Consider the following 15,027-nt stretch of genomic DNA (forward strand, 5'->3'; position numbering starts at 1 on the left):
AACTCCATTGGGCCTCTGTTCACATGAAGCTAATTTAGGGGCAAATCTTTCTCCCAGTATGTCTCAGGGCTTGCCTACACAAGGACACTATTGCAAAATAGGCTAGGGTGCGTGAATTTAAAGCACAATAGATCTTTCACACTCCCCTGTAGACACTTATTTTTCACTGAGTGGGTTGTGTGGGTTTTTTTGAGGGCTGTGTTTTTGGGGGTGTTTTTTTGGTAAGTTAACAATCCATTTCCAAAGTGGCTTAAAGCTATACCGCACAAAGGCACTCAAAGGATGTCTACACAGCAAATGCTGTGCATGGTTTCACAGGCTTCAGCGCAGATAGTACAAGCCCAGCATGGATCCTTGGTACCTACTCAGCTTGCTAGCCTGCTCTGAAGCCTGCACTGTGTTGTCTTCACTGCTATTGTTCTCTGTGCTAGCTGGATTCAACCTCAAGCCGATGCACAACTTTTGCTATGTAGACATACCCTTAGTGCAGAATAAGAGTGTCCACATCACGAGCTAGTGTGGAACAATTATTCTGAGATTCTGTAGGGGCAGACAGTGAGGGGGCATTCTCTCCCTTAAACCATGGACTGTTAGTAAGCCAATCCACAGCTTCATCAAAGAGATTTGGCTTCCTCAGCCCTTATGCCCTTGCAGCCCTTCACAAAGTAGCAGATCCTCCAGCCCTGACCCTACTTAATGCTGCACCTGGAGCCCCTGTGGAGCTATAATCCACGGCACATGGATATTCCTCGTAACCTGCAGAGGCCCCTACCACCTTACCTGTTTGCAGCAGAACCACAGCTCTTCTGCTGTGCCGAGGGACTGTCCACAGGCTCTGGAGGATGTGGTCAGGATTTGATATTTAGAGCTTTGGTTAAGGATTGTAAATGGCCTGATCATTCCATGCTATTTTCACCACTTCTAGGACCATTAACAGCTCTAGTTATCTTGACCTAAGTGCTGTAATTTGACAAGTGAATCACTTGGTGAGGAAGATGAATGGTGATCGGCATTAGCATTTTGGTCACAATATTTTAAAAGTAAGCAGAGTACCTCTCAGGCTCCCTGTTTGAGATGGGAGAGAAATTACACTTATTAAAGAGGTGAAACATACTTCTCCCATGAACACACAGCTGGTTAGCAGACTGTAGTAGGAACCATTACTTTGCCTACTCCCTATTGCATTGCTCTGAGGAATGTGATTGTAGCTGTCCTTGACTAAGCTACATAAGGAGGTGTTGGGGAGTCATTTGTCCCTCCTTCACCCTGCAGTGGCACATAAAATGGGGCATAATACATCCTTTGAGTATTTATGATTAAAAAAAGAAATAGATGGTTTACTGTTCAAGAAATAGGTGGTTTCAACTGACACTTGAAAATTAAAGGTTTCAGAGTGGTAGCCGTGTTAGTTTGTAACAGCAAAAACAATGAGGAGTCCTTGTGGCATCTTAGAGATTAAAACATTTATTTGGGCATAAGCTTTCATGGGCTAAAACCCACTTCATCAAATGCATGGAGTGGAAAATACAGTAGGCAGGTATAAATACACAGCACATGAAAAGATGGAAGATGCCCTTAGATATTGCAAACCAGATGCTATGAAAATATTGTAGGAAATAGATTTTGAATTGTGAAAGAGAATGCTCGATATTTTAATTTGAGAGCAAACACTAAATTTTGATGGAGAGGCTATAAAATGCTACTCAAGGGTCTCTTCTTTGCTTGTTCCATTTGCTTCAAAATTCCCCAGTGCCTCTCAAAGTAAATTCAGTTCTATTATTTTAAGAAAAACATAAAAAGCTTTATACAATGTTCCACCAAGAATAAAAAGGTGGAGATGGCTGTTTGAAAGTAGAGGTGATTCATGCATTTTTATGAGTAAACACATATGAATAACCAACCACATACTATATACTATGGTGCCTTTATCCTTAATAAGTATTTCAAATTAATCATTGAGGAAAAAAAAAAGATACGTCTACAAAAATATAACTTTGTAATGGCCTTTACTGTTAGCCTTCAAGCTGGCAGAATGTGATCACATTTTCTCCTGAATATACTTATCTTCTAGAAGGAACAGTATCCTAAATATTTGAGTGTGTTTATACTATACACATTTCATACACATGCAGAAAAGAAGCAATGGATGATGGATGTATGTATTTCCAACATATATGAACATTGCACTAGACACCTTTCACCTACACTTCCTCATTGATAGCATATACAACCTTTTTAAGTGATGGACTATAGCATGGGTCAGCAATCTTTCAAAAGTGGTGTGCCGAGTCTTCATTTATTCACTCTAATTTAAGGATTTGCGTGCCAGTAATACATTTTAACATTTTCAGAAGGTCTCTTTCTATGATATATAACTAAACTATTGTTGTATGTAAAGTAAATAAGGTTTTTAAAATATTGAAGAAGCTTCATTTAAAATTAAATTAAAATGCAGAGCCCCTGGACCGGTGGCCAGGACCTGGGCAGTGTGAGTGCCACTGAAAATCAGCTCGCGTGCCGCCTTCCAAACGCATGCCATAGGTTGCCTACCCCTAGACTATAGTATGCAACCAACTTTACCATTCGGTATCTCTATCAATATCAACTGCTTTCTGTAACTTTCCCCACGTGTATGCCTGATCTTCAATCATAAATCAAAGATCATCTTTTTAACTAATTAATTTTTCATAAATACAAAACAAACAAGGCATATATGATTTACATTCTTGTTTTTCTGTTAATGTTGATTGCTAATCCCAATCCAAATATGTTTGTTCCAAAAAATCAGTATGTGGGATGTTCAGCTTCCTATTAACCATTAAGTAGTTACAACTTTTTTTCTAAATCTAATCATTATGCTACTTAATACTGAAAAGTATTATTAGGAATGATTGAACAATTATGGTTCACTTCTAAGATCATTCACTTAGTGCCTATCTGATATTTTACATGACAGAAGGAATAACTCACTTCTGTCATATAACACATGGAAATAATTAAATTCTTGATTAAGTTTAAACACATGCTTGAAAATTTATAAAATGAAAATGTTTTCTAAATTTAATGTGTCATCAAGAGAAAAATTAAGATTTTTCTAAAATAAAATGCAATTCATTTAAAAGGTCAAACACAGTAATTAAATATTCTGCAGGATTATGATAGATATTGGGATGATCTGAATTTCAGTAAATTTCTTCCTTCAGAGTGGGATATATTAATCACATTTATAGTTATAAAAAGAACTGTAAAATAATAAATCAAAACAAAGAAGTCCTTGTGCTAAATTCTAGACCTTAATCTTGCAACTGGATCTGTGGGGTGGAGGGGTGCATCTCTGCCCATACAGAGGGGCTCCATCCACATGGAGCTGGATCAGGGCCTTAGAGAATATTTTAGTTAATATGTACTTATTGACCAGATTATATCACGAACTGTGAGGTAAATCAACAATCTATTGTTTAAAATATGCAAAACAAATGTGTTAAATAATGTAGCAGTAAACAAATCTGCTGTGATATTTTCCATTTCTAGTGGAAAAAACATGCATTTTTCCAGAGAGGAGCCCATTCAGGTACCTTTAGAGCTATAGAACCTTGATTCTTGACCAATTTTGTCTTAGTGCAAAGCAACTAGACACCTTGGTCATTCAGGTATATATTTGGGGTGTGGAAGAATTTACTGAACTCCAGTTGAGGGCAGGGGATAAACCTTTTCAGAATCTGATACTATAATCTGTGATGTCATGGCTATTGAAGGGGCTAATACGGAGTTTAAGGAAGGAAGGATTCAAATAGGGTGTTGAAATTTAGGGATCTGCTATGTGGGGCAGAGATTTGACCTCCTGACTCTCAGACTGTCAAAAAATAAAGTGAAAGGAAGCAAATGTGGGAAGTCTGAGATGCCCAGTCAAGCAGTACAGACTGGGCTAGTGTCAAGGCTACTGGTGCCAGGCCACTCTTTTTTCATGGGGAAGGGAGTTACCTCAGGAAAGGATATTTCAGTTCACGGCAATGTCAAATGTATTGTTGAGGTTCCTCTGGTAAAACAGAATCCCATTTATTCAGAACTGGATTGGCTACATCCACAACTTTGTCTGAAATAGGAGCCTAACAGATTTTGTCTATCAGTGCTAGATTCCAAATAGAAGGGTATGGTGACCCCTGTTGGGGAGGATAATTTAGTGGGTTGTGTGTTAAACTCTTCCTGTTTATCCCTTTCTTTGGAATCAAGCAAACAGGTAGAAAAGATATGGTGACTGGATCTGTGGGCATAATATTGTGCATTTGGCCCACAAGCAGGTGGCCAATTCCTCTTGGAAACTCACTGCTGGGCATCAGTATAAGATAGCTCTGCACTGGCATGAATGGAAGGGAATACTACAGGGAACAGAACATGAGAGCTGATGTTTGGATTTGTGAATATTGAGCCCAGAGATGGGCAGCCATTTTCCCTGGATGTTCACATCTGAGCCTTGATGACAAGGTGAATTCTGTAAGGGGGATGACTTAATCATTAGGGAACAAAAATATTTAAGGTGGATCCAGGCTCTTTTCCCAGATATGGCTGTAAACTAGTCTGAAATGCTGGCCACCACAGGTTGATAAGGCCATATGAGTGAATCATTGGGGAATGGGAGGATCAGTAATTACCCCACCAAAACTATATTTAGTACCTGAGTTATTGAGGGATGTTGGGGTACACCTCTCTAACCAGGAAGCAGATATATTTTTGGCTGATGTTCAGGGAATTGTTAATTATCTGGGAACTAGGCTGGGAGCAGCCAGCCAAAGTATTTGGTGGTGCCTCCTTATGACTGGTATCCAATGCAGGTATTCATTCCATAGAGCGTTAGGTTCCCTGGTAAGTTTATTTCCACTTTTAGTTTAAGGGAATGTATCCCCTAGAGAAGCTGGGGAATGGTATTGCTGTTCCAGTCATTAGGAGTCACAAAGACACAACTCCCTTTCCCCAGCCCTTATATGAGGGAGGGCAGTGGGATCAAAACAACTGGCTGGAGACCAGCTGTTGGGGAAGTGGAGCAACAACAATCCTCTACTAGGTGGAAATGATAGAGGAAGGAACCATGACTTGCACTAAGCAAGTTATTGCTGGATGATTCCCAGATGAATTAAGTTACTCAAGATGTGGCCTAATTAAATGGGTCCAGGACAATGTAATTTCCTGTAATACAACATAATTCAACAAATGTTGACCCTCTCCTGACAGATTAAGTGTTTGATTGAATTATATCTCACTTTTCCAATAGGGTGATCTCTCCACATCAAGGATTACTTGACTGTCAAGATTACAATATGTGAGAGTTTACATTGTGGATTCATTACAGATTTACTCTAGTTCTCACATAGTAACTTCACTTGATTGTCCTTTGGGTGCCCCAAGTTTCACGAATAAAATGAACCTTAAAAGGAATGTTGTCATTGTAAAACTTATACACCTACAATTTTTTAAAAGATTTCTTTTCATGTGCGTATAAAGTCCCCATGCCTTGAACTGGTTAGATATAGACACAAATTTAATTAGTGAGCACCTATTCTGTAGCTGAGTCACCCCTGATACTGCAAGACACAGAAAAAAGACAGGGGAGTTAGGACTGAGTTGCAATTCAGCAGTTCAGACAGACAGCTTAATGAATTGTTAGTGGAGTGGAGAAAGTCCATCGGATTAAATTTAATAAACAAGTGAAGAAAGGTTACTTATCTTACAGTAACTGGAGTTCTTCAAGATGTGTGATTCCCTACTTGCATTCCACTGCAGGGGTGCCCTTGCACTCCATGCACCTAAGACTGGATTTTTTTTTTTTTTTTACTAGCAGCACAGACCAACTGCCTCTCTAGTTCTTTCTCTTGCACAAATCACCTTAGGAAAAGATCTGAAGCAAAGCAAAAGGAGGTTGGGTTATGGAACCACACATCTCAAAGAATTCCATTTACTGAAGGCAATTAACCTTTCATTTTTCTTTGAGTAATGGTCCACTGCAGGTGACTCCCAAACAGAATTCATCCAGGTGGAGTGTGTAAGGAACAATGCTACACTACAGACTGCAGGACTGCTGTAGAAGTCCATGTCCACAAAAGAGACCTGTATCCCAGTGTAAAGTCTAGTAAAGTTATGCATGGAGCCCACAGTGCTGCTCCATAGATCTCCAGGAGGGGAACACGCTGAAGAGAAGTCTGGCCAAGTGGATCCTCACACTTTGAGGTGAAGAGCCTTCATGAGTTTATAGCAAAGAAGGACCCAATCTGAAATCCATTTAGAAAGTCTTTGTGAGGAGATTGCTTCCCCTTCATCCATTCAGTGATGGAAACAAAGTCTTGGAGACTAGAAGGGTCATGTCCTTTGCAGGTAGTAAGTTAAGATTCGACAGACATGCAGAGAATGGTAGTGTGAGGTTAAGCTAGAAAACAGGCAGGTGTTTGATATGAGCTATGTGGAACTGGGAGGGAACCTTCTGAATGAACTTGGGGTGTAACATCAAAGAAACCTTATCCTTATGAAAGGCTGTGATGGCCCTCGGCTCACCTACTCTTCCAGCAGAGGTGATAGTACTCAGGAAGGCAACTAAGGAATGCTAGTGAAGCTGTGGACACTGAGGGGTTCTGTCTCAGACCACGTTTGGTAGAAAGGTCTTAGAGAGGTGGTCTGTGCCTTCCCTTATGCCCTCAGTACAGAGCATGAGGCAGCACCAAAACTGCAAATAAAAAATTTCTGGTCTTAGGTGCATGTGCACCCGCACTGTGATATACACATAGGGACCATCATTCAAAGAACTAAAAGCTAAAACTTAGTACATAACCACAGAGTACAAAGCCCACATTAAGTATGGACCTAGACTAGAACACCAATAGCAAATTAATCAGGTAGTGAGGGCTAGCCCCTGCACAATGCAAAAAAGTACTGCTATTTGCTTTATGGCTAAATGGTACACGTACACACTTATAGTCTCATGGTAGGAGGAAGTAAAAATGCAATAGAGGTAATTCCCTTAGTTCCACCTAACTGAACCAGAGAAGTCTGATCATTCCTTAAAGCACAGGAAGGGGGTCAATTAAGCCAAGAGCTTAACAATGTTCCAAAAAAAAAAAAAAAAGGATTAGAAATATATATGATAGTGAAAGCATCCACAGGTATATAGGATAATGAGCATCACAGCACTGCACTAGCAATGAAAACCAAAAAGAGTGACACAGGAAGGATATATTTTTCATTAAAATCTAAGAGACTATGAAGGCATTTCTACTAGGATTCAATTCCATATTTATGTTTGTACTTTGTTACATGTCCTTTAGGGAACAGAGCATATGCAAAATTGCTTGAATTAATTAAGTTTTGACTATATAAGGAGTACAAGCACAGGATAGAGAGAGAGCATAAAAAACAGAGGGGCGGGGAAATCACTCTCTACAATATTAAGAATTACATCTGACTGGAGAATAAATACTGTAAATTGATAAATCAGTCTAATTTTACATGTTTTCCTAATATCATATAAATGTTGAGGAAGCATTTAAGGACCATTCCCAATTCGCTATTCCCGAAGTGGAACTTAATAAAAAGACTAGGAGCTGAATTAAACCCTAAAATCAATGGGACTTAAGTATATTCTTAAATACTTTACTGAACTGGGGTTTGCATTCTGCAGTCAGCACCAAATTTTTACTCAGGCTCCCACTAACAAAAAGTTTAATGCCTTCAAGATTTTATTTAGCCCTACTTTAAAAAAAAAAAGAGATCAACCAAAACTTTTGAGTGATAGACAAAAAGCATGTACCACAGGCCATAATAAATGAGTTGCATCAGATTTAAAACTATGCTGAAAAAAAGGACTTTTTTTGGTAAAAAAAAATCATTGTTTAGTGATAAATTTTACTGCTCTTACACACAAACGTTTTCTGAAACCTGTCCTCTTGTTGAAATTATTCTAAAATACAGCATCCCCAGTACATCAAGTTGTTACTGCAAGGGGGAAACATTCATGCTTTTTATTATTTCAACCATTTAATATTTGGAATGTTTTTAGAATTAAAAAAAATAAAAAATATCACATTCGGTCAATAGCAACCATCAGTAAATATAAGTCTCTGTGTTGCAATTATTTTTATATTTAATTCTATAAAGTTCCAGTCAAGCTTCAAAACAGGTTTATTTTAGAGCAGAAACAGAATAATAAAAGTGACAAACCCACAAGCTGTTCTCTGTGGCGTACATAAAATGCAAGTTGATAGCCGACTAAATCTTTAAAAAAAAAAAAAATACTATACAGGCATTACTCATATCAACCATTTTTCTATAATCATCTTTTGTATTTTTCATCCTTCAGATTTATATTATTAGAGAGAGAATTGCTAGTAGAAATGTTTATAATTAAGATATATATTCTCTTCATCTCTGGTCTGAAATATATTTGTGATAACTATATATGACATTCTTTGAAATCGTTATGAAAATAGTCAAAAATAAAAAATTTAAATGACATCCTAATTTATATGAAATAAAGTGGGGGGTCTCCAACTGTAGGGGTAAAAATAAGGAAATATAGCTATTTCTTCAAATAGGCCTTTCACCTATGGAAACCTGCTGGATTCAAATCTATCCTTAGGTCATAAATAGTAATAAAGTGGTAACCTGTAATAGATATTTATCCACATTGTAAAGTTGACACAAAATCTGATACAAGTCTGGAAATGTCCACTAGTCACTTATTTGCAGTTGGACAGCTAGGTAAATCCCATTTAAAATATTCCATGTCTTACCAATTCGGTAATGTATCTTCTCTATCCCCTATACATTTTTTGTGGTTTACATTTTGCATTTACTAAATATATTACGAAAGGTTATTTGCCTTGGTTTGCATTTTTAAGGCACTTCTGTGGCTCCTCTGCCATACCCAAACTTTCACAAACAAATTCCGAGGGCCCAGCACTAGGCATCAAAGATTATGCCAGTAAGATTTGAAAAACATTGCCAAAGATGTGAGGGGAAGTTCTCACAGGAAGCACTATTCTTGGCTCTGGCTAATGTTTTTAGATGTTCACTTCATCACCATCAAATTCACATCACAAAAGTTAATTCTGTCTTATGCTAACTGACTATTTTTCATATCCATTTTTCCCCAGATACCTTTATCTATGAATGTGTCAACATTTCTCGCCTATGACCAACCCACAATAAGTTACTGTGGTGTACATCATGAACTCCTTGCTCATAAGCCCTATGAATCTAATGCACAGGAAGAAACAATGGAAACACACCTAGAGACTGATCTGGATCTCAGCACAATAACAACAGCCGCAAGAATCAGTGAACACAGTCAACAGCTTGCTTAACTGATTTCATTTGTAACAGAGGACTGCAACCAACCTATGTAACTTGAAGGACAAAAGAGGAAGATATTCTGAAATGGTTTCCGAAACCCCTGTTTAATTAAAAGAGAACTAAGAGTTACACTAAAGACATGAATTGTTTCAAGTCTACAATTTGTAATTAGTTAAGTTGTGCAGTATTTTTGACATAAAGCAGAGTATGACCCTTGAAGCAAATCTTTTTTCAAAATTCATCCTACCGACCTGTAAAAACTGTACAGATCTAATGTATTTTTCATATTGTAAAGTTTCAATTACTGAGAACAGCTGGTATGTACAGTACCAGAACTGAATTACATCTCACTTTACAAATTTCAGTTTCTAAAGTTTTAAATTAACAAAAATTATTTCTTGTGTTATTCAGTTACTCAGTTTTGTAGGGACAGTTTTGTTACTGCTTTTGTGCCCAGAAAACTTTACTCTAAAATTCTGTGCTGTGCAGAACATGCACAATTTTTATCATGCTTACCGTGTAGAATTTTATCTACTTGTACCAGAAATAATACATTAACTAAAAGAAGGGTTTAATTGTTCAAACTTGTAAGAAGTTCTTCAATTACATAGACAAGTGTTTCTTACAAATGAAAAAAATCACAGAATTTTTAACAGTTCTTCTCAGACTTAACTGTTGCCTTGAATTAACAGCCTGTGAAAGTTAATTCTAAAGCAGTGAAATGTAACGATAAAGAGGGATATTTTAACAACACATTTCTGAATGACTCATTATTTTATTCCTTTGTATAGTACTGTATTAAAGAAAAAATGAACCATGGATAAAACAACACTGGAGACAAAGGCAGTAACCACAGCAATGAGGTTTCATACACTTACAAGATGCAGCGGTTAACCGACAAGGATACAGTTTTGTTAAGTTTCATCATACTGCAGGATAAAATGGGTAGGTAGCCATAACAGTCAGCTGTCTCTTTACAAGATTTGCACTGAAAGTAATCATCCACCACCTCAGATGCATCTGATTTTTATTTTAAAATTTCATTCTACATATTAGGATTCATTTTCAAAAATGTCTTGAGGATGAGCCACACACATACATATACACACACGCACACAAAAAATCAGTATGTTTCCTTTTGCCTCCCACATAAGATTTTGAAAAACTGTCAGAAGTTGACAAGCAGTTTATTAGGGCCAAAACCTACTGCCATTGAAGTCAATTACCATTGACCTCAGTGGGAACAGGCCCTCCATTATTTGTCCTTTCTGTGCAGAGCTATACCACTCTTAGCATTTTCTAATGGTTAAAGATACAAAAAACTCAAAAGCAGAAAACACCCACTTTGTTAAAAAGATAAATAAGTTGGAACAAAAGGTAAAAATAAATAGCGCTTCAATGTTCTGATAGATCGTTAAGAAAAAAAACCTGAAATATAAAAAAACATCAAATCTGTAATAATTCTATGAGCCCAAAATGTGTCTACCATTTAATCTATGGATTGACGAATTCCTACATCTCATTCTTCTGTTTTAAAGCTTCAAGGCTTCTATAATCACTGTCCTGAGACAGCATTTCTTACAATACACTCATGTGGTAATCATGAAAGATTACATAGATTAGAAAAAGCATATGCCATGCTGACACAATGAAAAATAGAAAAGGAACACAAGAGCCTTCCAAAGGTTAAAATAAAAAAAAGTTTCATACAGTAGTAGCAACTTTTTAAGAAATAAAAATAAATTATATAACCACAAATCTATTTTTGGATGTTTCTCCCAACATATTTTAGTGTGGCATCACAAAATAAGAATTAAATTTAAAATTGCAGTTCAATTGTTTGTACAAATGTATAAAGCAACTATTATACGAAAAAATTCCTTTAGAATATTGTATACAACGGACTCTACATTCACTATCTTAAGTGGAAACAAAATGTCAAAATAGAGTACATTGTATCAGTAATTTATTTAGCACCTCCGATTTTGTAACATTTTGCATAAATTATTTGGTATTCAAAACATTTTATTTGTCATGTTTAAGACATCTTAACCATCATATTTTTTAAGTTTCTAATTTCTTTACTGCACTGACCTGGTGAATTCCTGGATTTCTGATCATCACTCTCTATTTTGGAATTTTACTATGCAGAGTTTGAAAATATATATTCAGCTAATTATAAAAGGGCACAAAACACTTAGCTGCAGGCCTAAAATATTAAAATTATTTTTGTGTGGGAAGAAATTACTCCCCATTACTTCAGTGTTATGGCTTTAGGTTTCACATCCAGCTTTGTTCTGATGAATATGGATGGTTTAACTGGTTGGGGTAAAATAAGAACTGATCTTTTGGGAGGAATGGATGTTCAGTTACTAAATCCCTCTTACTGCTACCTTCCATGACCATTGTGACCATCTCTGGCCCATTTCCCCTGGAACTTTTATGGAACAAATGTAGGGCTCAGACTTGTTGACACTATTTTGAAATTGCTGTATGTTCAGAGATGTGATGTGCTTCTGACTCTCAGAGTATGAGACAATATGAAAAGGAATCACAGAAGAGCCTATCACACACGTAGGGTCTGTGTATGTGAAAATTTAGCAAATTGGGGTGTGAATCTACCCTGAATTAGTCTCCTGAACTCTAATTGTCTGTGTGGACCTTGTTGATGTATATTAACAGTTAGTTAATGCACTTTGATAAGCTTTTAGACCAGATGATCTCTCAGCAATAAGGAATAGGGCAGCTGATTTTCCTATGCCAAGAATGGGGAAATCATATGAACAAGCTAAGATCAGAAAATATTTTGGCCCTTTTATCTTCTGCCCTCAGGAATGGAATCATGATCCACTATTTCTGCAGTTCAACAGATAACCCTCCTAATTTGAATGTGATGTTAGGACAGGGGTATGAGTAGATAAATTATTTAAAGGGCTGGGGCAAAACCAGATCCAATAGCAGCAGTAATTTCTACAACACTTGCAACCAGTGTTGATGTTTCAGCTGGCGTTTCAGCACCAGGAGTTACAACAATGGATGTTACCACTGTTGACCCAGCTAGCAATCCCAAGGTCACTGTGCTCTATAACTTCTTGCTGAGCATGCTGGTGCTAGATGATCAAGAGATTCCTGGTAACCTTCCAGAAGGTATCCACAATTCCTCAATGGCCTGAGAAGCTCTACTAAAAACAACATGATGGTAAAAATTCAACAAAACCAAAACACTTTGATCTGATCCAGAGCCCGCTGGAGACAATGGGCGTCTTTCGCTTAACTTCAGTATGCTTTGCGTCAAGCCTTTATATAGGTGTAATTACATCAATAATTATGTGGACTATAATTTATATTTATATAACTCTGCCACATACGAATTAAAAGGAATTATACCATTATCATGTTTAGTTCCCTTCTAGAGAAGCAGAAACAACTGTATTCATCATATGTGAAAGAGGATATTGGTCATTTGAAATATGTGTCATGTGGAGGCAAAAAAGATTATGCTAGTTCTTAAAAACACAAGAAACAAGATAAAGTTATTAAAGTAAACCCAAGTAAGAGAGGGAAAGACACAAAAACCTGCTAAAACAATTAAACTTTAAGAAAAAAAACAAACATTGAAGGAACCTGAAAATCCGTAGTGAAAGGGCTTTATAATGTTGGAAAATGGTGACATTTCTACCCTTTTCCTAATACATATGCAATCTCATACAATCTTACTCTCTTCTTGGCATTTACTTTAATTGTTAGCTACAGCAACAACAAAACAAACCTCAGCCTAAGAATTCTGTTGAGCTTAATCTTCTGATATTTGTTTCCTGCCAGACCTCTCTTGTCTTGACCCCTGGTCCTGTTTGCCTGAGAGAGGCTGAAACCCTTTATTCTTCTGGTAGAAGCTAATTGGACTCTCAGGTGATCTGACAAAGTAAATAAACAAAAATAATTTTGCACCTCTTGCAGGGTCCTAGCATCTGGTATTATGTAACTCAGAAGAGCACCCCCAGTATTCCTAAAACCTGCTACCCTGTTACAAAAGTCAATGTACATTTTCTAAAACCAGTAAGACATTCAAAGCCTAGGGGCACAATATAGTAATCCAGGAATCAGTAGGAATTCAGGAACTACTACTGCATTCAAAGGGTGATAAACATATTGAATACATTAACAAGGAAAGTGACTGTCTCAGTGTAAAGGAGTCCAAAAAATATCTAGGCAGTTTGAGAAGGGGACTAGTGGTCATGCTATGATACACTTTGAAGACACAAGTGTGAGACTGGACAGCTTTCCCAGTTCTTAAAACTTCCTACTTTATATATGTGTACAATATGTATTTCAGTGCATTTAACCACACATTTCAGCAGTGTACAACAAATGAAACACTTCATATAAAATGGACTGTACAGCACCTTAAATGGCTAAATGTATTATTACGTACTTACCAACAATCTCCCCATACTTCCCAGTATAGTAGGTTGGGAGGGAGGAAAGTGTTATTTGACATGTTTTGCAGTTGTGTGCCAGGTGTCACTGCAATAATTCCATCCCAATAATTCTCATTGCAATAATTCCATCCCAATAATTCTCATTAGGTCTTCTGTTCACCAGAGAGAGGAAATGCTGCCTCTGGACATGTCAATAATCAGAGCAACTTTTACAACTTTTCCAGGGCACATAAGAAATACCCAGGGGATGCCACGTCACTGGCAAAGGAACCTAAGCAAATTTAGTTATCTCAAGAATTAAAAACTTGAGGGGGGCATCTCTCATGCATTGGCGTTTGTTGCACAGGCTCATGACTGTGTTGATAATGAATGTGAAAGAGAGAAAATAGATTTTATAGACTAACAGCTCTTCAGCTCAAGCCATAGTTTGAGTTGAATGCTCATTACAATTGCAGTCATCCTACAACTTGCTGTGTCTAACCCCAAAAGAACTACCACCCATTCAGCTGTTCTTTTGTGTTAATTAAATTAATTTAAAATGTCATATTTAAATAAACAGAACAATGTATATGTTATTTATTCCAGCATACTAACTGTACACACCTTATCAATATAAAAAACAGTCCAAAGGAGTTAGCAGCTAAGAACACTACTATCCAGACTCTAGGTTTCTCTGCCACTGAAAATAAATATGTAGAAGGATCTAGAGGTAGTGATGTACTAACCGTGGCTCTCAGGGGTTCTCTGGAGCTCCTTGTTATTATTTTGTTACAAAATCTAAGTGAAGGTAGGAAGGATTTCTCTGCCATTGATATAGTTCACTTCCTTGCTAAATCATTTTTGTCAGTTATGAATGACCTCTGCAGTCTTTAAAAGACTTGTAAATGTTCTCTCTTTGGCATATAGCAAATTGCCCAAGTGCAAAGTATTTTTTAAGCGTACCTAGGTTAGGATATTCCTGAACCCCTCTACAAGGACTTCTCTCTTTTGAAACACATGCATGCTTCTCCCAACACAAGCTGAATCTTTCGGATATATTTTCAATAAACTCTGTGTATTTTTCAGGAACAAAGTACATCTCCAGCAAATAAATTAAGTGGTGCTGGCTCTGTCCCTAATTCTAGTTCAGAAAAAATGTTTTATTTAAAATAAATGAACAGATTTTATAGCAGAACAATATTAAGCTACTTTTAATTGTTATATTTGACACCTAGCAACCACATGTGGGGGGATGGTAGACTGATAAATTCAGAAA

General features: G+C 37.0%; 2 protein-coding genes across 2 annotated transcripts in view; one reads left to right on the forward strand and one right to left on the reverse strand.

Moving 5' to 3' along the window:
• LRRTM3 (leucine rich repeat transmembrane neuronal 3) overlaps positions 1 to 10,669 on the forward strand; it is a 149,830-nt gene extending 139,161 nt beyond the window's left edge. The window contains exon 3 of the mRNA XM_032795286.2: positions 9,135 to 10,669. Coding sequence (XP_032651177.1) covers positions 9,135 to 9,344 — 210 coding nt within the window. The 3' untranslated portion in view covers positions 9,345 to 10,669. The remainder of the gene's footprint in view (positions 1 to 9,134) is intronic.
• The window catches only part of CTNNA3 (catenin alpha 3), a 927,714-nt gene that overhangs the window by 619,243 nt on the left and 293,444 nt on the right, over positions 1 to 15,027 (reverse strand). The window lies entirely within an intron of this gene.

Source organism: Chelonoidis abingdonii, chromosome 15, assembly GCF_003597395.2.
Source record: "Chelonoidis abingdonii isolate Lonesome George chromosome 15, CheloAbing_2.0, whole genome shotgun sequence".
In the NCBI taxonomy this organism is placed as follows: domain Eukaryota; kingdom Metazoa; phylum Chordata; order Testudines; family Testudinidae; genus Chelonoidis; species Chelonoidis abingdonii.